The sequence below is a fragment of the Delphinus delphis genome, chromosome 20 (assembly GCF_949987515.2).
Source record: "Delphinus delphis chromosome 20, mDelDel1.2, whole genome shotgun sequence".
Taxonomy (NCBI): domain Eukaryota; kingdom Metazoa; phylum Chordata; class Mammalia; order Artiodactyla; family Delphinidae; genus Delphinus; species Delphinus delphis.
Genome location: NC_082702.1, coordinates 13,202,908 through 13,222,926, shown reverse-complemented (window position 1 = coordinate 13,222,926; position 20,019 = coordinate 13,202,908). Strand labels below are relative to the sequence as shown.

The 20,019-nt window shown below is 53.3% G+C and overlaps 2 protein-coding genes across 2 annotated transcripts; one reads left to right on the top strand and one right to left on the bottom strand.

Moving 5' to 3' along the window:
* The first annotated feature begins 9,241 nt into the window (after nt 1-9,241).
* Nucleotides 9,242-12,045, top strand: NCCRP1 (NCCRP1, F-box associated domain containing). Its single transcript, XM_059998918.1, has 6 exons — nt 9,242-9,533; nt 10,133-10,195; nt 10,281-10,332; nt 10,969-11,064; nt 11,640-11,778; nt 11,905-12,045. The coding sequence occupies exons 1-6, from the start codon at nt 9,242-9,244 to the stop codon at nt 12,043-12,045; spliced, it is 783 nt and encodes a 260-aa protein (XP_059854901.1).
* A 2,542-nt stretch (nt 12,046-14,587) lies between these two features.
* Nucleotides 14,588-15,010, bottom strand: SYCN (syncollin). Its single transcript, XM_060000647.1, has one exon. The coding sequence runs from the start codon at nt 15,008-15,010 to the stop codon at nt 14,588-14,590; it is 423 nt and encodes a 140-aa protein (XP_059856630.1).
* Nucleotides 15,011-20,019: the final 5,009 nt, after the last annotated feature.

Genomic DNA, 20,019 nt, shown 5'->3' with positions numbered 1-20,019 from the left:
CCCCACAACGAGAAGGGCCCAGGAATCATCTCACACCTTCCCCCATTTCACAGATGTGGAGACTGAGGTCCATGGAGGGGACGGGCCTGCCCAGGGTCGCCCATCCTACGAGGGCCAGGCCTGAAGTCCTGAGTCCCTCACTGGCTTTCTGAGCCAGGCCTCAGGCTGGGCGGTGGGGCGGCAACAGTGAGCAGGACAGATCTGGTCCAGGAGGCTCCAACTCTGATGCCCCAGGGCCAGGCAGGTGACACTGGGGACTGGGGAAGTGGCCACACACACGCCCCTTCGAAGGTCAGTCACTTCTCAGGGCTCCTTGGCCTTGCGGGGGTTTGGTCCAATGATGCAAAATGTTCTGATTTTCCTCAAGAGATCCTCATTTTCATGTGAAAGCTTTTGAACTCAAAGGTAGGCAACTTATGAAAAACATTTAACAATATCATGTGGGCCAAGCAAAATCAAGGGAATAGTTAACATTCATCAAAACCTTACTGTGTCCAGCGCTTTGCTGAGCTCCTAGTTCTACCTCATTTAATCCTGTAGTGGGTTAGTGTCCCCTCCCCACCCCACCCCCCCAAAAAAACCAGACGTGTCCCCGTGGAACCTGTAACTGTGACCTTATTTGGAAAAAGGGTCTTTGCAGATGTGATTAAGGACCTTGAGGTGAGGTCATCCTGGCTTATCTGGGTGGGCCCTAAATCCAGTGACAAATATCCTTATAAAAGAAAAGCAGAGGTAGACTAGAGACACCCAGAGAAGACCTTGTGAAGACAGGCAGAGATTGGAGTCCTGGGGCCACGAGCAAAACCGCACTGGGAGCCCCTAGAAGCAGGAAGAGGCAAAGAAGTCTTCTCCCTCTAAAGCTCTAGACGGAGCGAGTCCTTGCTGACACCTTGATTTCAGACTTCGGCTTCTAGAACTGTGAGAGAATACATTTCTGCTGTTTTAAGCAACCCAGCGTGTGACAATTCATTATGGCAGCCCCCGGAAACTAACACAACCCTCCTAGCAGCCCTCCGAGGAAGTACCTTCCTTGTCCCATTTTATAGCTGGGAGACTGAGGAACAGAGACTCGAAGTCACCAGCCTGAGGTCACACAGCAAGAAAGTGGTAGAGGCAGGGTTCAAAGCCATCACCATGCCACAGCCTCCTGAAGACTGAGCAGGACCTCCCTTTCCAACCGCACCTGAGGGACCACAGGTCTCAACAGGAAAGGGTCAACCTCTGTCTTCCAGGGCCGCCAGTCAACTCAACTAGGCCAGACCCCAAAAAAGGAGACTCCGGAAGAAAGATGGCCACTCCAGGAGAAGACTGAGAGGTATTAGGCCTGGGGGGACAAAATGGGGCAGCAAATAGGGTCCTGGCCTGTCATTTGGGGAGGTCAGGACCCCTCACAGCCTTTCCCCGGATGACCAAAGGCATCTACAGAAGTTTGGGGACCACTGGATTAAACAGAGTTAAACTCTCTCTCCCTTTCTTCCTCCATCCCTCTCTTCCCCACGGCTTTATCCCCGACTTTCTGTCTCCCTCTGTCTTTCTTATTCTATCATTTAATCTTATTTAGTGTTTGAACAGGTAACTGAAGCCCATGGTACAAAATATAGAAGATTCCAAAGGGAATAAGTTGCAAAGTCAACCTCCCTTCCTCTGCATCCCCAGCCTCTCGGTCCCCGTCCCCAGGACCAGCCACTGATGCAAGTTTCTTGTATCTGCTTTCAGAAATGTATGCATACACCAGGAAATACCTACATGCATATACTGATATATGTTCCACTTTGCGCAAATGTTAGCATACTGTACACATCCTTCTACACCTTGTTTTTTTGTGACCTAACAATGTGTTCTAGTGGTTGATCCCAGTCGGTACATAAAAAGCAGCCTCGCTCCTGTTAATGGCTGGGTAGTATTCCGTGACGCATATGAACCTTGATTCACTGAAACAGCCTCTGCTGATGGACATTCAGGACGTTCAGCCTGCGGCTGTTTGCTTTTCTAAACAACGCCACAGGAGAGACCTTGCACGGACTTTCTATTTGGCAAATTTATCTGGTGTGTGTACGCCTCGCCTCCCCTGCCTGTCCCTGGACTCCCACCTGCCCTCTGTCCCAGGTAATGCCTTGTGGGTATCTCTGACTCTCTGGATCCTTCCCTGGATCTGATCAACTCCATCCCAGTCCCTATGAGCATCTCTCCTTTTGTCTGTCTGCTTCAGCCTCTCTAGATCTCTCTACCTCTCTTTCCTTCTGTCTTCATCTTCATCACTCTGTCTGGATGTCTCTTTGTTTTCCTCCTTACCAGCGTCCCTCCTCCGTCTCCCCTCCTCCCACCCCTTCTCATTTCCTTCCTTCTACCCCAACTCATCCCCACCTCTCTGTCGCCCCCTACAGGGTGAAGCTGGCTCAACACATATCCCCACCTCAGAGCCCAGTGGTTTATATTTGGGGGACGTGGCACCCAACCTAGCACACCTTTCTCCCACCCTCACCCCACGCCTGACCTGGCTGGGCTCTCCCATCCCCTGCAGCCCTGGTGGAGAAGCCACCATCTGCTCCTCCAAGCCCTGATGCCCGCCCTCAAGGACATTCTTTCTCTGCACTAGCAGGATTGGGCCCTGGGACGCACCGATGCACCTGGGGGTGATACTGGTTTTGCAGCAGGAGCCGTGGGAGCTAGACTTGCGCAGGTTGGATGTGGTTCTTGGGCTGGACAGAGCCTCTTCCTCCTGTTCGGGACCGGCCTTCTTGCCCTCCCTGCTCAGCAAATAGAGCAACCAGTCAGTGTCAACCCTGAGCTGAGGACAAATAATAAACAAACCCACCCAAGGCCCTGCTCTGGTGAGGTTGACATTCTTACCGGGTGACACAGTTCATGACCGAGTGAACATACCCCTGTGCTCACAGGTATTTACAAACAACGCTCAGTTCAAGAAAGAAAGAACAGGGTGTGGCAGGGGGTGGGAAATTGACCTGGTGGGGGAGGGCCCAAGATGCTTTATAGGAACCAATAGGGAACAATCACCGAGATGTATTGTTAGGTAGAATAAAGCAGGAAGGGCGTGTGCCTTGTGAAGAGATGACATTTGAATGGAGATGAGGCATCCACTGGAGGCGTGGAGTGGAAGGCCTTGTAGGCAGAAGGGGCAGCATGTGCAAAGGTCCTGAGGTGGGAAGGAAGTTGGAGGGTCAAGGCCCAGCAAAAATGTGGGACTCACAGTGGGTGAAGAGGAAGGCATGGGTCACCTCAAGTAGCACTGTGGGGAGGAGAAGATAGCCCCATTTTATAGACTAAGCTTTGGAAAGAAGGAAAGTCCTTTGCCCAAGGACACACGGAGTAAGGGTGAGGATTGTTGAGCTCAGGCAGCCTTCTGCTTCTCACCACCAAGATCCCAGATCTGCAGCAGCATCACCTCTCAGGTGGGCACAGGGGTGTGGAGCCCAGAAGCCTGCATTTAACAAGCCCTCCAGAGGATTCCAACACACGATCTTTTTTTTTTTTTTTCCTGTTCTAACACACAAACTTGAGAACCACTGAACCAGGCTCTCCTGCCTCCCCCAATTTTGCTCTTGCCCTATGAGGAATCCCTGTCCATTGTGGGTTGACTGATGGTCCCCCCAAAAGATATGTTCACATCCTAATCCCCGGAACCTGTGAGTGCCACCTTTTTTTGGAAAGAGGGTCTTTGTAGCTATAATTAGTTTGGGGACCTTGAGATGAGATCATCCTGGATTATCCGGAAGAGGCCTAAATTCAATAAGTGTCCTTATAAGAGTGAGAAAGAGGGAAATTTGAGAGCAAAGGAGGCAATGTGACCACGGAGGCAGAGACTGGAGTGATTCGACCACAAACCAAGGAATGCCGGCTGCCACCAGGAGCTGGGAGAGGCGAGGAAGTCTTCTCTCCTAGAGCCTCTGGAGTGAATGCTGCCTGCCAACTTGATTTCAGACTTTTGGCTTCTACAACCATGAGAGAATACATTTCTGTTGTTTAAGCCACCAAGCATGTGCTAATTTGTCACAGCAGCCCTAGGAGATGAATCCACTGTCTGATGGGGCAGACCGAGCAGCAGACTCCAGCCTGACTTCCCACCTCGGGCAGAAGACTGAGCCCACCCGGGCTTCCCTGTCACCGTGCCCGGCACTGGCTTCATCCTGTCATTTTCCCGAGAGCTCCGAGTCTTCTTAGGAGTGGAATTCAGAGCTGCTGGGATGTAAAGAGAGGGGCAGGGGTGGGGTTGAGGTGCACTGAGACCAACTGGATGACTTAGAAATGGGGCTGCAAACTAGAATCTGATCTTGGGGGTGGGGTCTGAGGAGCCGGGAGGGGTTTCAGGGAGAGCAGAGCCATGGTCAGATGGCTGGTGAAAAGGATCATGATGCTGGGAGTTGGACACTAGCATGAGGAGCTTGAACCCTAACCTGGGCCTCCCTCCCCTCCCTGGGGATGCAGACTCTGGGGCCGGACAGCGGGGGTTCAAATCCCAGCTCTGCCACTTTCTGGCTGTGTGACCTTGGGCAGGACGCATCACATCTCTGTGCCTCAGTTTCTTCATCTGTGAAATAGGTTTAATGATAATACCTACCTTAGAGGGTGCATTTGGTTAACAGACATAGAGCACATAGTGCCAGGCACACAGTAAGTGCTCCATTATTGCTACTGTTTGTTTGTTTTGTTTTGTTGTGGCTTGTGGGATCTTTGTTTCCCAACCAGGGATTGAACCCCGGCCCTCGGCAGTGAGAGCTCGGAGTCCTAACCACTGGACCGCCAGGGAATTCCCATCACCCCTTTAGATGTCCAGTACTGACACCTGAGATAAAATACTTGATTTCGTGCCCACTCTTCGCCCTCGATCTGTTCTGACCTCGTTTTCCCCTCTCTGCAAATGGTGCCACCTTCTTCTGCCCATTGCTCAACCCTCAAGTCCAATCAAGCCTTTCCTCTTTGTCAGATCAGCAAAGATATTAAACTTGTCCTCGACCAGTCACTCTATGGCCCCACCCTGGTCCTGCCCACCCCCATCTCCTTCCTCATTGTTTCCTTGCCCCCTCCCTGCCCTCACTCAGCCAGAGATCAATTCATCACTTGCCAGCCAAAAACTTCCCCATAGTTTCACTTTGCATTTATTACACTTAGATAAATCCTGCAGAGCTGCACACCCCATCCTCTCTCTGATCTCATCTCCCCTGCGTTCCCTCCATTCCAACCACACTGGCCTCCCTCCTGTTCCCCAAATGCACCATGCCTGGTCCCACCTCAGGGCCTTTGCACTTGCTGCTCCCTCTTCTTCAGGTCTCTGCTCAAATGTCACCTCCTCCGAGAAGCCCTCCCTGACCACCTCAGCTAAAACAGGCTTCCCACCCGCTGCTCTTCCCTGCCATCACAACCTTTTTTCACCATCAAAGCATTTCATGCTGCTTGTCAGTTAGTTACTTGTTGAACAGTTGAAGCCTGTCCCTCCTCCCACGAGGAAGCCCCATGGGGACAGGAATCTGTCTGTTCTTTCACCATTATATCCGCAATGCAGAGGCCTTGGCCACTGTGGATGTTTAATAAGTATTTGTTAAAAGAACAAAAGGTAGAAAGGGCAATGGGAAGTTATGGATCCTTGTTTTCTTCATATATATTTTTTGTTCACACAAATAGTAGCCTATGAGGCCCACTAGTCTAGATCTGGCCTTTTTTACTCAATAGACTTGTTGCTATTTCCTTGTTTGTACGTGGAGAGAGTTACCATATCCTTTCTGCTTTGTTCCTTATTGAGGTATAATTTACACACAAGAAAATACACCCATTTTAAAGGTACAGTTTGATGAGTTTTGGCAAATGTATACACCCATATAACTACCACCACAATTAAGATAGAACTTTTGGGAACTTGCCTGGTGGTCCAGTGGTTACGACTCTGCGCCTCCACTGCAGGGGGCATGGGTTCGATCCCTGGTTGGGGAACCAAGATCCCTCATGACCTGAGGTGACACCAAAAAAAATTAAAAATTAAAAAAAATAAATACACACAAAAGAAAGAGCTTTTTTTCTCACTCCAGAAAGTCCACGCCCCTGCCCCGCAACCCAGGAAACCACCAACCTGTTTCTCTGATTCTAGATTACTGTTGCCTTGTCCAGAATTTTCTAGAAACGGAATCACACAGTACGTGCTCATTTCTGCAGGGCTTTTGTCAGTCTGTGTGAGGATTTTTAGGTTCATCCGTGTGGCTGCACATTTGGCTAGTCATTCCGTTTTCTTACTGAGAGCATCCCACAGTGTGGACATGGCACGGCTGGTTTATCCACTCGCCTGTCGACGGGCACTTTGTGGGCTTGCTCTGGAGTCATCATGGGAAAGCTGCATTGGGTGTGGGTCTTTTGGTGGCCACGGCTAAATCCCCAGGAGTGGGATGGCTGGGTTGTAGCGTGGGAGCATATCTGGTTTTATGAGAGATTTGCCAATTTGTTTTCCAAAGTGGTCACACCATCGCTCGTACTTTTTAATGTTTCGTGACACATGAGAGGTGGCTGTGGGGAGGTGTGCTGTGTTGGTCATCCAGGCCTTGGCCCTTTTGAAAAACAGCCTTTCAGAGCTTGAGTCCCCACACTGGGACCTTTACCGCTCAGAAGGTGGAGAAAGGAGACGTTTGAGATCTAATGTTGAAGACATTTGGCTTTGTATGGCCCTGGTTGTGTCCCTGGATCCCTCAGATTTAAGTAAAAATGTTTCTCATAGTATGGAATGATGGGGTGGGTGCTTCTAAACTTTTAGATTCTGGGGCCCAGAGGGATTGAATTAGCCTCCTGGGAGTGGGGCTTGAAAGTACACGTATAAAATAAGCTCCCTGGGTGAAACTAACGCGCCCTAAAGCTTGGGAACCACTGAGTATGGGGGTATGGGTGAGAGGGAAGGGCATTCTGGGTGGAAAGAACTTTCTGAGCGAAGTCCTTAAGACGGGAGAGAACAGGGAGCAGAAATCCAGGGTCTCTAATGCTGACAAAGAGCTGGGGTGTTTCTCCGGCACTGGGGAGCCATGGCAGGTTTAAGTGGGGGAGCGACTGCTTGGGTTTAAGCTTTCATAAGACCCCTCTGGCTGTGGCGTGTGTGTGTGTGTGTGTGTGTGTGTGTGTGTGTATGTGTGTGTGTGTGTGTGTGTGTGTGTAAGAGAAGGGGGTGAGGACCCCAGGAGGGAGATAATGTGGACACCATGGCAGGAGGGGGGCAGACAGAGGAGGGGTGTTGATCCCCATTCTATAGACTTGCTGCGCTTTTTTTTAGGTTTCTGGCTCCGAGCCACTCCCTGCCCTGGATTCTGACCAGGGGACAGCTCTGAGTCCACTAGACAGACACTCCTCCTTCTCACTCTGTCCTTTCCTCCTCCCCCTCCCCTCTTTTCCCCCTCCCCTCCCCTCCCCCTCTTTTCCCCTCCCCCCTCCTCCTCCCCCTCTTTTCCCCTCCCCTCCCCCTCCTCCCCCTCCCCCTCTTTTCCCCTCCCCCTCCCCCTCCTCCAATGAAGACAGGTGGGCAGCCAGCCAGACAAGGCTGTGGGTTTGTGTGCTTGTAGTGGGCCAAGGGAGTATTTCCGGTTGTGCGTGTGTTGCGGGCTCTGCGAGTGTTTGTCTGGGAATCTCCTGGAGACTCCAGGTGCAGCGGGGCTATTGCACATTCGTTGGTTTGCCCGCTTCCATGGGTCCTCCCTCCTCCCAGGGCCCTGGCTAATTCCCAAGTTTCCCTCTTCACCTCTCTTGCCTCAGTTCCCCAATCTGTCAATGGAGGTACTATTACCAGTTCCCACCTCCCAGGGTTGTAAGATTTAATGAGTTAAAGACAGACAATAAATGTAACCATTTTTTCCTGTCTGTTTCTGTGTTGAGCCAGTGTTTCTCTCTAGGGGCAGTTTGAATCTGAATCCCTGTGTATCTCACTGAGATTCTGTGTCCAGCTCGCCACACACCAGCTGTGCAACCTTGGGTGAGTTACTAGACCTCTCTGAGTCTCAGTTTCCTCAAGCATCATCATTCCGGTGTGAGCTCAATTCTGTATGTCTGCAGTATGTGTCTCTCAGGGTCTTGTGGGAATCTGAGGCAGGAGGCACCCATGGAAGCATATGGGGTTATCTGGGGCAGTATGGGACCAGGCCTGTGAGGTGGGACTCTGTTTCCTCATCCGTGAAATGGGGATAACAACAGTTCCCCACTCAGGGTTGGTGTGCAGGCGGATGCTGGAGCGCTTGGGCCGACATGCAGCTCCACACACGTTCTCTATTCTTTCTTTTACCTATAAAATGCCCACAAATAGTAGCACCTACGTCGTTAGAGGATGAAATGAACTTGTAAGCGCTTAGGACAGCACCTAGCAAGCAGAAATCTCTCACTGTGGCACTTGTTACTGGTAACCTGTGTGGGACTCTGAGCCTGTGCTTACTGGGGCCGGGTGTGGGACGTGGCACGGGCAGAAAGTGGCTGTGGGTGTCTGGCCCTACAGGTTCCTCTGCCACCCCACTTCCTCTGCACCCCGACCTCCTACCCCTACCATCACTCCAGCCCTCACTCCAAACTCCCTACGACCTCCGAGGGAGGAAGCTTTGGCAGCAGTGCCACCTCCCCCAGCCCCAGGAAGGGATGCAAGGCACCCTGATACCCAGAAGGGGTTGCTTCTTCCCTCTCTGGTGCTATCTCAGTGTCTCCCTGATGTTCCCCATCTCTGTGACTCCCCATCTCAGGCTCCAGGTCTCTCTCTGACCTCCACTGCACCCCCACTATGTTTCCAGAACAGGAAATGTCAGGTCCCAAGGTTGTGTCCCATGTCAGGGCAGAGGAGGAACTGGCAGAGGACCTACCCTCCCAGCCCCCACCCCTTACTGCCTAGCTGACGGGGGTGGGAAGAGGGGGGCTTCATGAATTAACCTCTAATCCTGCCATGTGGGATCTTAAAGAGGTGGATGTGCCCCGGATCCCTGGCATTAGTGCCTTGGTCCCACCCCTCTCCCAGGGCTGGTGTCTGGGTCCTCAACTGGCCCTGGGGAAACTGGGGCAGGAGGCTTGGGAAACGGAGCAGGGCCGGGACCCGGACTTCTACAGTCTGGGAAAAGGAGGCGCTGTGACCTGGACTGCTGGATCTGAGGGAGTCGGGCCTGGGGCCCCAGAGCCTTCCCCCAACACACCCTTCGCTTAAATGCCAGACGAGGCGCTCCGCCCTCTCCCGCCCTGGGTTAACACCGAGCCCTGCAGAGGAGCCGGGACAGTCGCCCAGACCCGACGGATGCAGGAGGTGCGGGAAGGACCAGCGCTCGGTGGCGGGATGCAGGAACCCTCGAGCACCCAGGAGCTGCCGTCGCCGCCCCCGCCCCCGTCGCCGCCGTCGCCCGCGGCCCCCGAGACCCCCGGGCTCCCGGTGCCTGAGCAGCCGACCGAGGGCTATGCACAGCAGCTGCTGCTACAGGAATGGGCGCCGCCGGGAGGGAGCCTGGAGCTGCCCCCGCGCCTCACCTGGAAGCTTCTCTTCCTGCAGCGGCCGCTCTACCGCAACCTGCTCCGCTCTCCCAACCCCGAAGGTGCGGGACAGAAGTCCGCGCGGAGCTGGAGACGTCTCCGCCTTCTTTCCCCAGGCTCACTCACCCAGACCGTCTGTCTCTTCTTTCCGTCTGTTTGCTTGTCTCTCTACTCTGTTTCTCCGTCGTTGTCTGTTAGTGTGCCTCTGTCTTTTTATTCCTCTACATCCCTCTCTGTCCCTTTTTGTCATTGTGCCTCTCTCTGTCTCCTGTGTCTCTTTGTCCCACCTGCGTCTCTGTTTCTTTCTACGTCATGTGTCTCTGTCTATCTCTCCCTGTGTCTCTTTGTCTCACCCCGTATCTCTCCCTCCCTCCCTCCGCCCATATTCTATCTCTTTTTCTTGGTGCCTCTCTCTCTGTCCCTCTGTCTCTGTCTCACCACAACGCCCTCCCTCTCCAAGCATTGTCCCTCTGCCCCCAGGACATTCTCAGGGCTCTCCCAGGGCCATGACCCACCACTCACCCCTGCCTGGCTGGTCTGGTCTGGCAGGCAGGGCACTGATTCCTGCTCTTCCAACCTGCCCTGGGGTTAGAAAGTGGGGAGCATTCGGAAGCGGGGCAGCTTCAGCGCGCCTGAGGCTCTGCTTCCCTGCGCATTTCAGGTATCAACATTTATGAGCCAGCGCCCCCTACTGGTCCCACACAGCAACCCCTGGAGACTCTGGGTAAGCACTTTGTGGCTAGCCCGGTGCTGAGGGGCTGGCCCTGGAGAATGGGCACATTCTAATCCTTTGCTCGTCCACCCGCCAGGCAATTTCCGAGGCTGGCACATTAAGACGGAGAAGCTCCAGCAGGGCCTCAGGTGAGTGGCCGGGACCCACGGCGGCCTGCCTGTGATTCCTTGTTCCGGCCTTCCTCGCTGTGGGACCTGGAGAAACAGTCTGCCTCTCTGGGCCCTAGTCTTCTGCTCTGTAAACAGGGTTAGTCATAAGAGCATGCCCATAAAACACACGCCTGGCTCGCTGGGAGTAGCCTGCACATAGTAGGTGTTAAATAAACAGCAGTTAATATTGTTCCTATGCTCAGCCTCTTTCCTTAGGAGGGGGAGGGTCACCCAGGCCACCAGCCATCCGCCATTAAACCAGGCCCTGCTTCTGAACGGTGGGTGGGATGGTGCACCTCAGAAGCTCAAAGTCACAGGCACCTGGGTTGGGATCCCAGCTCTGCCACTTCTTTGCTGCTCGATCTTGACACGTCACTTCCCTTTGTGAGCCTCGGTTTCCCCATCTGCAACACGGGGCTCAGGATGCATTACCTTCAGAGGAGTTCATGGGAACTGAGGCCGTGAGGTAGCCTGAGTGAGCTCTCCGTGCCCTTATGCCGGTGCCCTTGACATCACTTCCAGGGTGCAATGATCAGGGTGCCCTGCTTGCTGGGGCCAGGCTGGCCTGGGAGAATCTCCAGGCAGACCCCGCCTCCCCCGTGCTGTCTCTCACAGCTGGACCGTGAAGCAGCAGAGTGTGGACCTTCTGGCGGAGGGCTTGTGGGAGGAGCTGCTCGACGTTGAGCAGCCAAACATCACGGTCATGGACTGGTATGTGCCTCTGCACCACCGGCCTGCCCAGCCAGGTCTCACACAGGCGCTCCCCGAAGCGCCAGCCTCACGCCATCCTCCCAGAGACCCTCCTGCCGCCGCAGGACCCAGCCCTGCCCACCTCTGTGGCCCCTTCTCTCGGAGTCCGTTCTTGCAGTGTGCCAGCCCAGAGGCTGTTCCTTCTTCCTTGGATGTGGCCACCCTCTTTTCTGGAGGCGAAGTCCCCCGTCTCCTTCAGGAGTCGGTACATGTGGCTCCACCAGGAAGCCTTCCCCTGGCCGCCCCCAGGTTGTGTCAGATGCATTACCCTCCGGGGCCCTGGATTTCCCCCATCTCGGCCCTGACCATTCCTGTTTGTCACTGCCTGGTGACATGTCCGCCTCCCCCACCGGACCATGAATCCCATGAGGGCGGGGTGTGGGGTTGTCTTGGTCACTGCTGTGGTGCTAACACCACCCAGCCCCGGTGCACAAAGTGGGTGCCAGGGAGTGTGTGTTGACAGGCGGCTGAGCCAGGGTTTGGGGCTGGGAGGTAGGGGCAGTGGAGGCAGCTGAAGGCCTGGCCCCCACCCCCAGGTATGAGGACAGCCGACTGGACGTGTGTGTGTATGAGCTGCACGTCTGGCTGCTGGCAGCTGACCGCCGCACAGTCATCGCCCAGCACCACGTGGCCCCCCGGACCTCTGGGAGAGGCCCCCCTGGCCACTGGGTCCAGGTGAGACTCCCTACCCCGTCTGCCACCCGCACACGTGCTTTCGCATCCCAAGACCTCACAGAGGGAGGAGAGCAGGGTTTATGGGTCCCTCATAAGAACTTCTTCCTGACCCTGGTGCTGCCCCAGGTGTCCCACGTATTCCGCCAGTACGGCCCTGGCGTCCGCTTTGTCCACTTCCTGCACAAGACCAAGAACCGGATGGAGCACGGTGGGCTGCTGCGGACGAGGGTGACCGACTCCTCTGTGTCTGTGCAGTTCAGGGAGTGATTGGCTGGCTCCGGGCCCATTCTGACCCCTTGTCATATCCATCCACCCCTTGACACCTCCCTGAGCCCTTAGCATCTTCTTGCTCCTTTATCACTTCTGACGTCTTAGCGTCTCTCTGACCCCGTAGCAGCTCCCTGACCCTTAGAAGTCCCTAACCCTTGGCACCTCCTTGACCCTTAAGCTTACCGTGTTCCCTGAGCACCTCCCTGCTCCCTCTAGACCTTCACGACCCCTCAGCTGCTCTTGGATCACGTACCACCTCCTATGCCCCCGTAATCCTGCCTGACCCTTGGTTTCTCATTTGACATCTTCACACATCTTTGAATGTCTGACTCTCTGGCATTTTCCATGAGGGCAGTGGCCACTTCTTCCTGAGTCAGTGCTTGACAGATAGTAGGGGCTCAATAAATCTTTGCTGACTGAATGAATAAATACATGTGCCCAAGGATGCTGATTATTTCCGTGGTGTTTGATCCTTAGAACTTCACCAAGGGACTTCCCTGGCGGTCCAGTGTTTAAGACTCTGCGCTTCCACTGCAGGGGGTGCAGGTTCGAGCCCTGGTAGGGGAACTAAGATACCACATACCCGTGCGTGGTGGCCAGAAAAAGAAAAAAACTTCACTGTGTTCATTTCCCACTTTCCAACTTGCACATCCTCTAATCCTTGATCCTCCAGTACCTCCGTTGACCTCTGATCTCTTCACATATCCCCAATTTATGGCCTCGTAGCCTCTCCACTTACCTCTTCTCCCATGTCTCTTAACTCAGAATCCCCCCAGATTCCCTTCCTCCTCCAATCCCAAGTTATCATCCCCCAGAGCTGTCCCCCTACTTCTTCTCCCCCCAAGACCCCTCATTTCTCTTCCCTCACTCCTTCAGAGCACCCAAACCCAGGTACCCATCAAGGGCCCTGCTCCTTGGGAGTAGTAAATTGCAAATTCGAATTTTCAAAACTATACAAATTAGAACTGAAGTGTTCTCCATGTGTTGGGTAGAGGGGCACTGAAAGCACTTCACAACCCATAAGTCCTGGGCTGTGACCAGATTGCAAAACGGACCCTGGCCCTAGCCTGGAGCAGGGTCCTTGAAGGCCTCCTACTGTCCTATTCATAAATCCTGAGGGAGTCTGGAGGTCCCGGCAGGCCTGAACAGCTGGGGGGCATTCAGAGAAGGGCTAGCCATCAAAAAGTGTGGGAAAGGCTTCCCTGGTGGCGCAGTGGTTGAGAGTCCGCCTGCCGATGTGGGGGACACGGGTTCGTGCCCCGGTCTGGGAGGATCCCATATGCCACGGAGTGACTGGGCCCGTGAGCCATGGCCACTGAGCCTGCACGTCCGGGGCCTGTGCTCCGCAATGGGAGAGGCCACAGCAGTGAGAGGCCTGCATACCGCAAAAAAAAAAAAAAAAAAAAAAAAAAGTGTGGGAAGCATTTCAATGTTTAACAATCAACCGGCAGTACCATGGCATGTCACCCAGATGTCCTGTGTGTGTGGGGGCTGTCCACACCTAAACCCATGTCGGAATCTATGGGTGTGTCCCCATCCACGGCATTGTCCCAAGTATGGGCTGACCCAGGCCTGACCACCCTGCTCTCTCCTCCATCCTGACCCGCATCTGCATGGGCTTGGGTCCCAGGCACCAATAGATGGCAGACAGGGACAAGTTCATAACAGTTGTATTACGGGGAAGGAAGGGTGGTGGAGGCAGGCGGTGAGCTCTCTTCTGGGTCTTGCGGACTTCAGCAGACCCCACGGACAAGGCCAGGTGAGGGGCTCAGCGCTTTGCGGGGGATGGAGATGAGGGATTGCTAAGGTATCAGTAGCACCTGCCACAGAATCAAAGATTATTACCAGGGGGTGCCAGGTGGGAGGGATTCTAGAAGCCTGAAATGGGGTGGGGGTCCCGGGCTGGACTCCAAGTTCAGGAGCTAGACATCCTGGCCTGGAAGTTTGGGGCTGGAGGCTCTTGGAGTTCTTGGGGGTAGAGGGACAGGTGGGGTGGTTTTAGAGGGTGCCCTGGCTACATTTAGGGCCCCCGGGTCTGTGAGCTTGGATATGTGAGTCCAGGGTGGGCTCAGGGGCCTCCAAGTTGGGTCTGGGGGCTTCAGAACCTTAACAGGGGCTCTGGAACTGGTTTCTGGGGCCAAGGCTGATCTAGAGGGTCTAGGGGGGTGGAGCATGAGGGCTAGATAGGGTAAATCCTAGAATGAGGTCTGGGGTCTTGAGGTCTGGGTCAGGTTTAGAATCTGGGAGTCCCAGAGTTGGGTCTGAGAGCTCTGGGATCTGAGGTTGGAGAGGGTGCTCCCAGAACGGAGGCTGGATTACTGGGTCAGCTTCTGAGCCTGGGAATCCCAGAGTTGGGTCAGGGAGATCCAAGGGGCATGGGCTTGGGGGAGGGGGCGTGGGTGAGAAGGGGGACCTCCTGGACTGGTTCTAAGGATGCCCAATTTGGGTCAGAGGCTCAGTGGTCTGGATGATGGGGCTGGAGCCCGGGTGCTCTGTTGGGAGCTAGGCAGGTGGATGTGCGGACTGGAGGGCCGAGTCCCTAGGCGCGCGGGCCAGCGGGCAGGCACCTGCAGTAGAGCGCGGAGATGGAGTTGGACCAGTCCCCGAAGATGCCGAGGCGGTACTCTTCCAGGCGCGGGTAGGTGCCGGAGGAGAATTTGTGCGTCTTGCCGCCCTTGCCGCGAGAGGACCACACGACGAGCTCGCAGCGCGGGGCCACCACGGCGGACGAGATGGCGTTGTTCCAGCCAGAGGGCAGGTAGGGCAGGTCGGTGCCCGGCTCCACCGACAGCTCGGCGCCGCCGCAGCAGTTTTCGTAGTAGGGGTCGCTCTTTTCGTAGAGCTTGGCGCACGTGCGCGTCCCGTCGGGTTTCTTGAGGCTGGCGGGCTCCGGGCAGTTGCCTCGGACGCCGGGGACGGCCGCCAGGGCCACGGCCAGCAGCAGTGAGCACAGAGGGGACATGTTGACACTGCAGGGCAGCGCCCTCCCGCGCTTTTATGCTCCTGACCCGTGGGAAGGGAAAAGCTGCGAGATAAGGACTTAGGGAGGGAAGAGGAGGGCGCTTAGGAGTGGGGATTCTTCCCAACCTAGGTCGGAAACCCACAACAGATGAATACAAGACGGACTTATTTGTATAAAACTCAGCAGCTTAAGGTTTAATGTGGCAAATGACAGGACCAGTGGCTTGTAATACAGAAGGTAGCATAGAGTTAATAGTTATAGGGAGGGGCTTCCCTGGTGGCTCAGTGGTTGAGGGTCCGCCTGCCGATGCAGGGGACACGGGTTCGTGCCCCAGTCCGGAAAGATCCCACATGCCGTGGAGTAGCTGGGCCCGTGAGCCATGGCCGCTGAGCCTGCACGCCCGGAGGCCGTGCTCCGCAACGGGAGAGGCCACAGCAGTGAGAGGCCCGCGTACCGCAAAAAAAAAAAAAAAAAAAAAAAAAAAAAAAGTTATAAGGAGGAGAAGCTCTTAAAAACTGACAAGGAATGGACAACCCCCTTCCAAATACCAAGAGACCCAAAGAGGGGGAGGGGAGCTGGGCCTCCACGCTGGGCAGGTCCCCTTCCCGGGAGGCAGGCCCTTGGGAATAGAACAGCTGGAGATAAGGAGAGAGAGACCCTGGAGGGGAAGGAAGAGGGGGGAGAGGGGAGATGGGGAGGGGGACCCCCCCCACCTCCCCAGGAGCAGGAGATCTTCCTAACCAATCTTAAGATATTAGACATATTTGCATAACAAAAACCATTGCAAGGCAATGTACAAAAGGCTTGGGGAAAATTCTGCAACACTTGGGACAGCGTAGAATTAGTAGCTATAATATATAAAGAGGGCTTATAAATTGACAAGAAGATATCAAACAACCCCGCCCCCAGTCCCCACTCCAAGAAAGACAAGCCAAGGAGGGGGAGAGAGAAGGAAGAAGAGGCTGCCTCCCCCCCACTCCACTGCCCGGCATTCCCACTCCCAAGGAGCTAGGAGATTCTCTTAACCAAGATTGGAAATCTTGCATCTATAATATAAACAAAGGACCTTTTGAACTGTACAAAACTTAAACCTTTTGTAGAGCAACAAACAAACAAATAAAAACCTAATCTGGGGGAAAATAGATAATTTTTGTTAACATGACTGCTTACTAATCAGCAAGCTGAAATGGCACAAGCCAAAGGCAAAGTTAAGGAGCTGCACAAGTAGGTTAAGGAGGCTGGGACCTCAGGGAGAGACAGGGCCCCTGGCATCTGGGAGTCTGGCCAAGGCCCTTCAGAGGCTCTTTGGAGTTCCTGGCCTCCCACCAGACAGGAACAGGGTCAGGTGTGTGGATGAGCTGGTCAGACAGACAGTGGTTCAAGTCTGTGGCTCTGTGGGTGAGTCCAAGTCTGGGCCTCAGTTTCCTCATCTGTAAAATGGGTGATATTTCTTCCTACACTATAGGATTGTTGTGAAGAGTACAAGGGATAATAGAAAGTATGGGGGCTAAAGGAACAGCTTATGGAGCCAGGCTGCCTGGAGCCAGATCCCAGCTCCTCCACGAGCTTTCACACATGATTCCACCTCAGGCCTCATGGAGACAAGGACGGTATCCACCTCAGGACGCTGATATAAGGAGTAAATAAATTAATCCACATAACAGTACTTAGAGTAGGGCCCTTGCTAAATGCCATATGAGCACTTGCCATATTATTGTGAAAGCCTTTAGCACGGTGCCTGGCACACATTAAAGGCTCAATAAACACACACCAGCACAACGCGACACCGACAACAATCTGCTATTATGCTCGGCCACCCAGCTAACACTGCTCCCTCCTGGTCCCCCAGATGCCGTCTTCCGCCTTGACCAGGGTAATGCAATGGTCACGAGCCAAAGGCCGGAAACACTTGGAACTAGGTACAAATTTTGACTCTGTCACCTTGCTGAATGACCTCGGGCAAGTGAGCTCACCTCTCTGAACTTTTCTTCCTACCTTCAATGGGATAATAGAAAATGATAATTAAAAATTACTATGGGGCTTCCCTGGTGGCACAGTGGTTGAGAGTCCGCCTGCTGATGCAGGGGACACGGGTTCGTGCCCCGGTCCGGGAAGATCCCACATGCCGTGGAGCGGCTGCGCCCGTGAGCTGTGGCCGCTGAGCCTGCGCGTCCGGAGCCTGTGCTCCGCAACGGGAGAGGCCACAACGGTGAGAGGCCCGCGTACCGAAAAAAAAAAAAAAAAATTACTATGTAATTGATAAATAATAGAATATTATTCAAAAACATTAGGAACAATTCATATAATTATTTATAAATACTTAATTGTGATATTGAATAAATACAACAGTATAAATATAAATATAGTTATATTTGTAAATGACAGTATAAATATAAAAACAGTATAACTATAAAACATGAAGTACAGTGCCTGGCACATGGTATATGCACAATTAACAGGAGCTATTAGCACTATACATTTTTTTTTTTTTTGGCCGCACCGCATGGCATGCGGGATCTTAGTTCCTTGAACCAGGGATCGAACCCACACCCCCTGCAGTGGAAGCTCAGAGTATTAACCACTGGACTGACTGCCAGGGAAGTCCCTAGAACTATTCTTATAATGATTCTGAGACCCTGGACTCTGGCCTGGCCCTGCCTCAGACCAAATCTGGATCCTTCTCCCTCCTTTCCGCTCATGACTGTGAAATCTTATCTCCAGCTGCTAACTTCCCAGCGGGCCTCCTTAACCTCAGGGACACAGAGTCCCCACCCTCCCAGCTCTGCAAGGGCCACCGGACTTGGGGATGGACACAATCCCCCAGAGCCCCAGCCACCCAGGAGGGCCATGAGCTTCAGACACAGAGAGCAACATGGAATGGTGACCCTGACACGGAGGCAGACCAGGGACAGGAACGCAGGACCCACTGAGTCACAGCACACAGCCAGCGTCAGAGAGAACCCACAGAGATCTGGTGCACGGGCACAGCATCCCCAGTCCAGAGACACACACATGGGTTCGGGGGGGGTAGGGGTACCCCTTCACACAGTCAGCCACCGATGGTCACTGATTCTCACTGGTGGATCCTAGAGGATTACAGGTATCAAGTGTGGGCACATGCTTGACACCACAGTGCCAGAGAAACACGGTCCCAGACGATATCCTTCCAACAGAATCACACGCCCACCATCATCAACAGAACCCCAGTTCTCAACTGCTCCCACCCTACGCCCCATGAAATCTCAAAATCACAAAACTCCATGCACACATCAAACATGCCCATGGGAGCACCCATCAGGCATCTTCCCCCAGAAACAGTTTCCTCGCTATGGATAACATAGTGGACAAATAGTAGAAAAATAAACATCTCCTTATTGCACATTTTTTTTTTCTTCAAATGGAAGAATGTCCTGCCCTTGAGAAACCCATGAGCCCTTCAGAAAGTTAGATGGTAAATCAATAATTCGAACACAATGTGAAAAGAGCTATTACAGGTGCGTTGCAAAGGACTCTGGGAATGCAGTGGGAAGAACAGCAGGTTTTTTTAAAAACCATCCACCGATGTATTTTGATTCGTACCATGTGGGGAAAAAAATCCCCTTTTTAGATCTCACATCTTGATTTGACATTTCTCATCAGACCATAAAAAAAGGAGGTGGGTATACACTTGAAAGTGACACTAGAAGAAAAAAGAAAGTTTTTGTCTCAATCAGGGTAGAACCTGAACATAAATCCCATTATAGGTGACACATAATTTAAATGAAAATGCTAAATCCGTGCATAAATACAGGAAAATATTCAGATCAGTACTTAAATTTACACTGGATCATTGGAATGAATTACTCTTCTGTAATGACAGGTCACTGACTGGGATCATTTCTATATAATTCTCAAGGGCTAATACCACCCTCCAAAGAAGCCCTGACTCTGTAGTTTGGAAACAGTGGTTCTCAAAGCATGGTCTCTGGACTAACATCATCAGTATCCCCTGGGAACTTGTGAGAAATGCAGATTCTCAGCCCCACCCCAGTTCTATGAATCAGAAACTAGGGGTGGGGCCCAGGAGTCTGAGTTTTAAACGCCCTCCTGGTGACTTGATGCTAGAGTTTGAGAACCACTGGGTTAGGGCTTTGGTCTTCTAAGACTTCATATGTCACTGACTGTTTATCACATCTAGAATTTTCTGTATTGATACCTCAATTTGCTCAGCTCCTATAAAGTTTATTTCATATAATTTTCCAAACAAATTAAAATTCCATTAGCAATAGAAAAAGGAACATCTCTTGGGGTCCACGACGGAGCCTCGTAAGACAGTGCCTGGAACCCAGGTGCCTGGAATGCACTTGAATCTTCTCCAGCTCAGACACAAAATCATCTAACTTCAGGACGTGGCTGAAGACCATTTTCTCAGCTACACCTGCTCCAGGTGAGGGGCCTACCTGGAAGGCTCCCTGGGTCCCACGGTCCCCTTGCGGTCTAGGCCAGAGCTACTCAGCCTTCACTGTGCCGCAGATTACTTGGGGGTCGAGGTGGGGTGGGGGGTGGTCAAGATACTGATCCCGATTCAGCAGGTCTGGGGTAGGATTTCGTTTCTGCATTTCCTACCAGCTCCCAGGTGATGTCAGGCTGCTGGGGGCCCTTGAGCAAGGCGGACACTCCCAGCTGAGACAGATACAGCAATAATTGAGCTCCAAATAGGCAACCTGCCACCAGGAGGGCATGGCAGGAATTCAGAGGTGATCAAGGCTGCAGGGTGGGGGCCACTGCAGGGGAGCGACTGAAACTGAAAGAGAAAATCAAATGAAATTTCAGGAGGAAGCCTGTGGAGTAAGCGGAGTCTGAACCTCCTAAGGGCTGCAACAACTTTGACCCGAGATTCCCGGCAGGTGGGCGGTAGAAACCCTAAACTCAATCCGGGGAGGGGGCGGAGTTTCGCGGGCTGCCGGCCGGGAAGGGGAGGCTGGGCACTCTCGCGAGGTGGCGCCAAAGCCAGAGATTCGTGTAGCGGG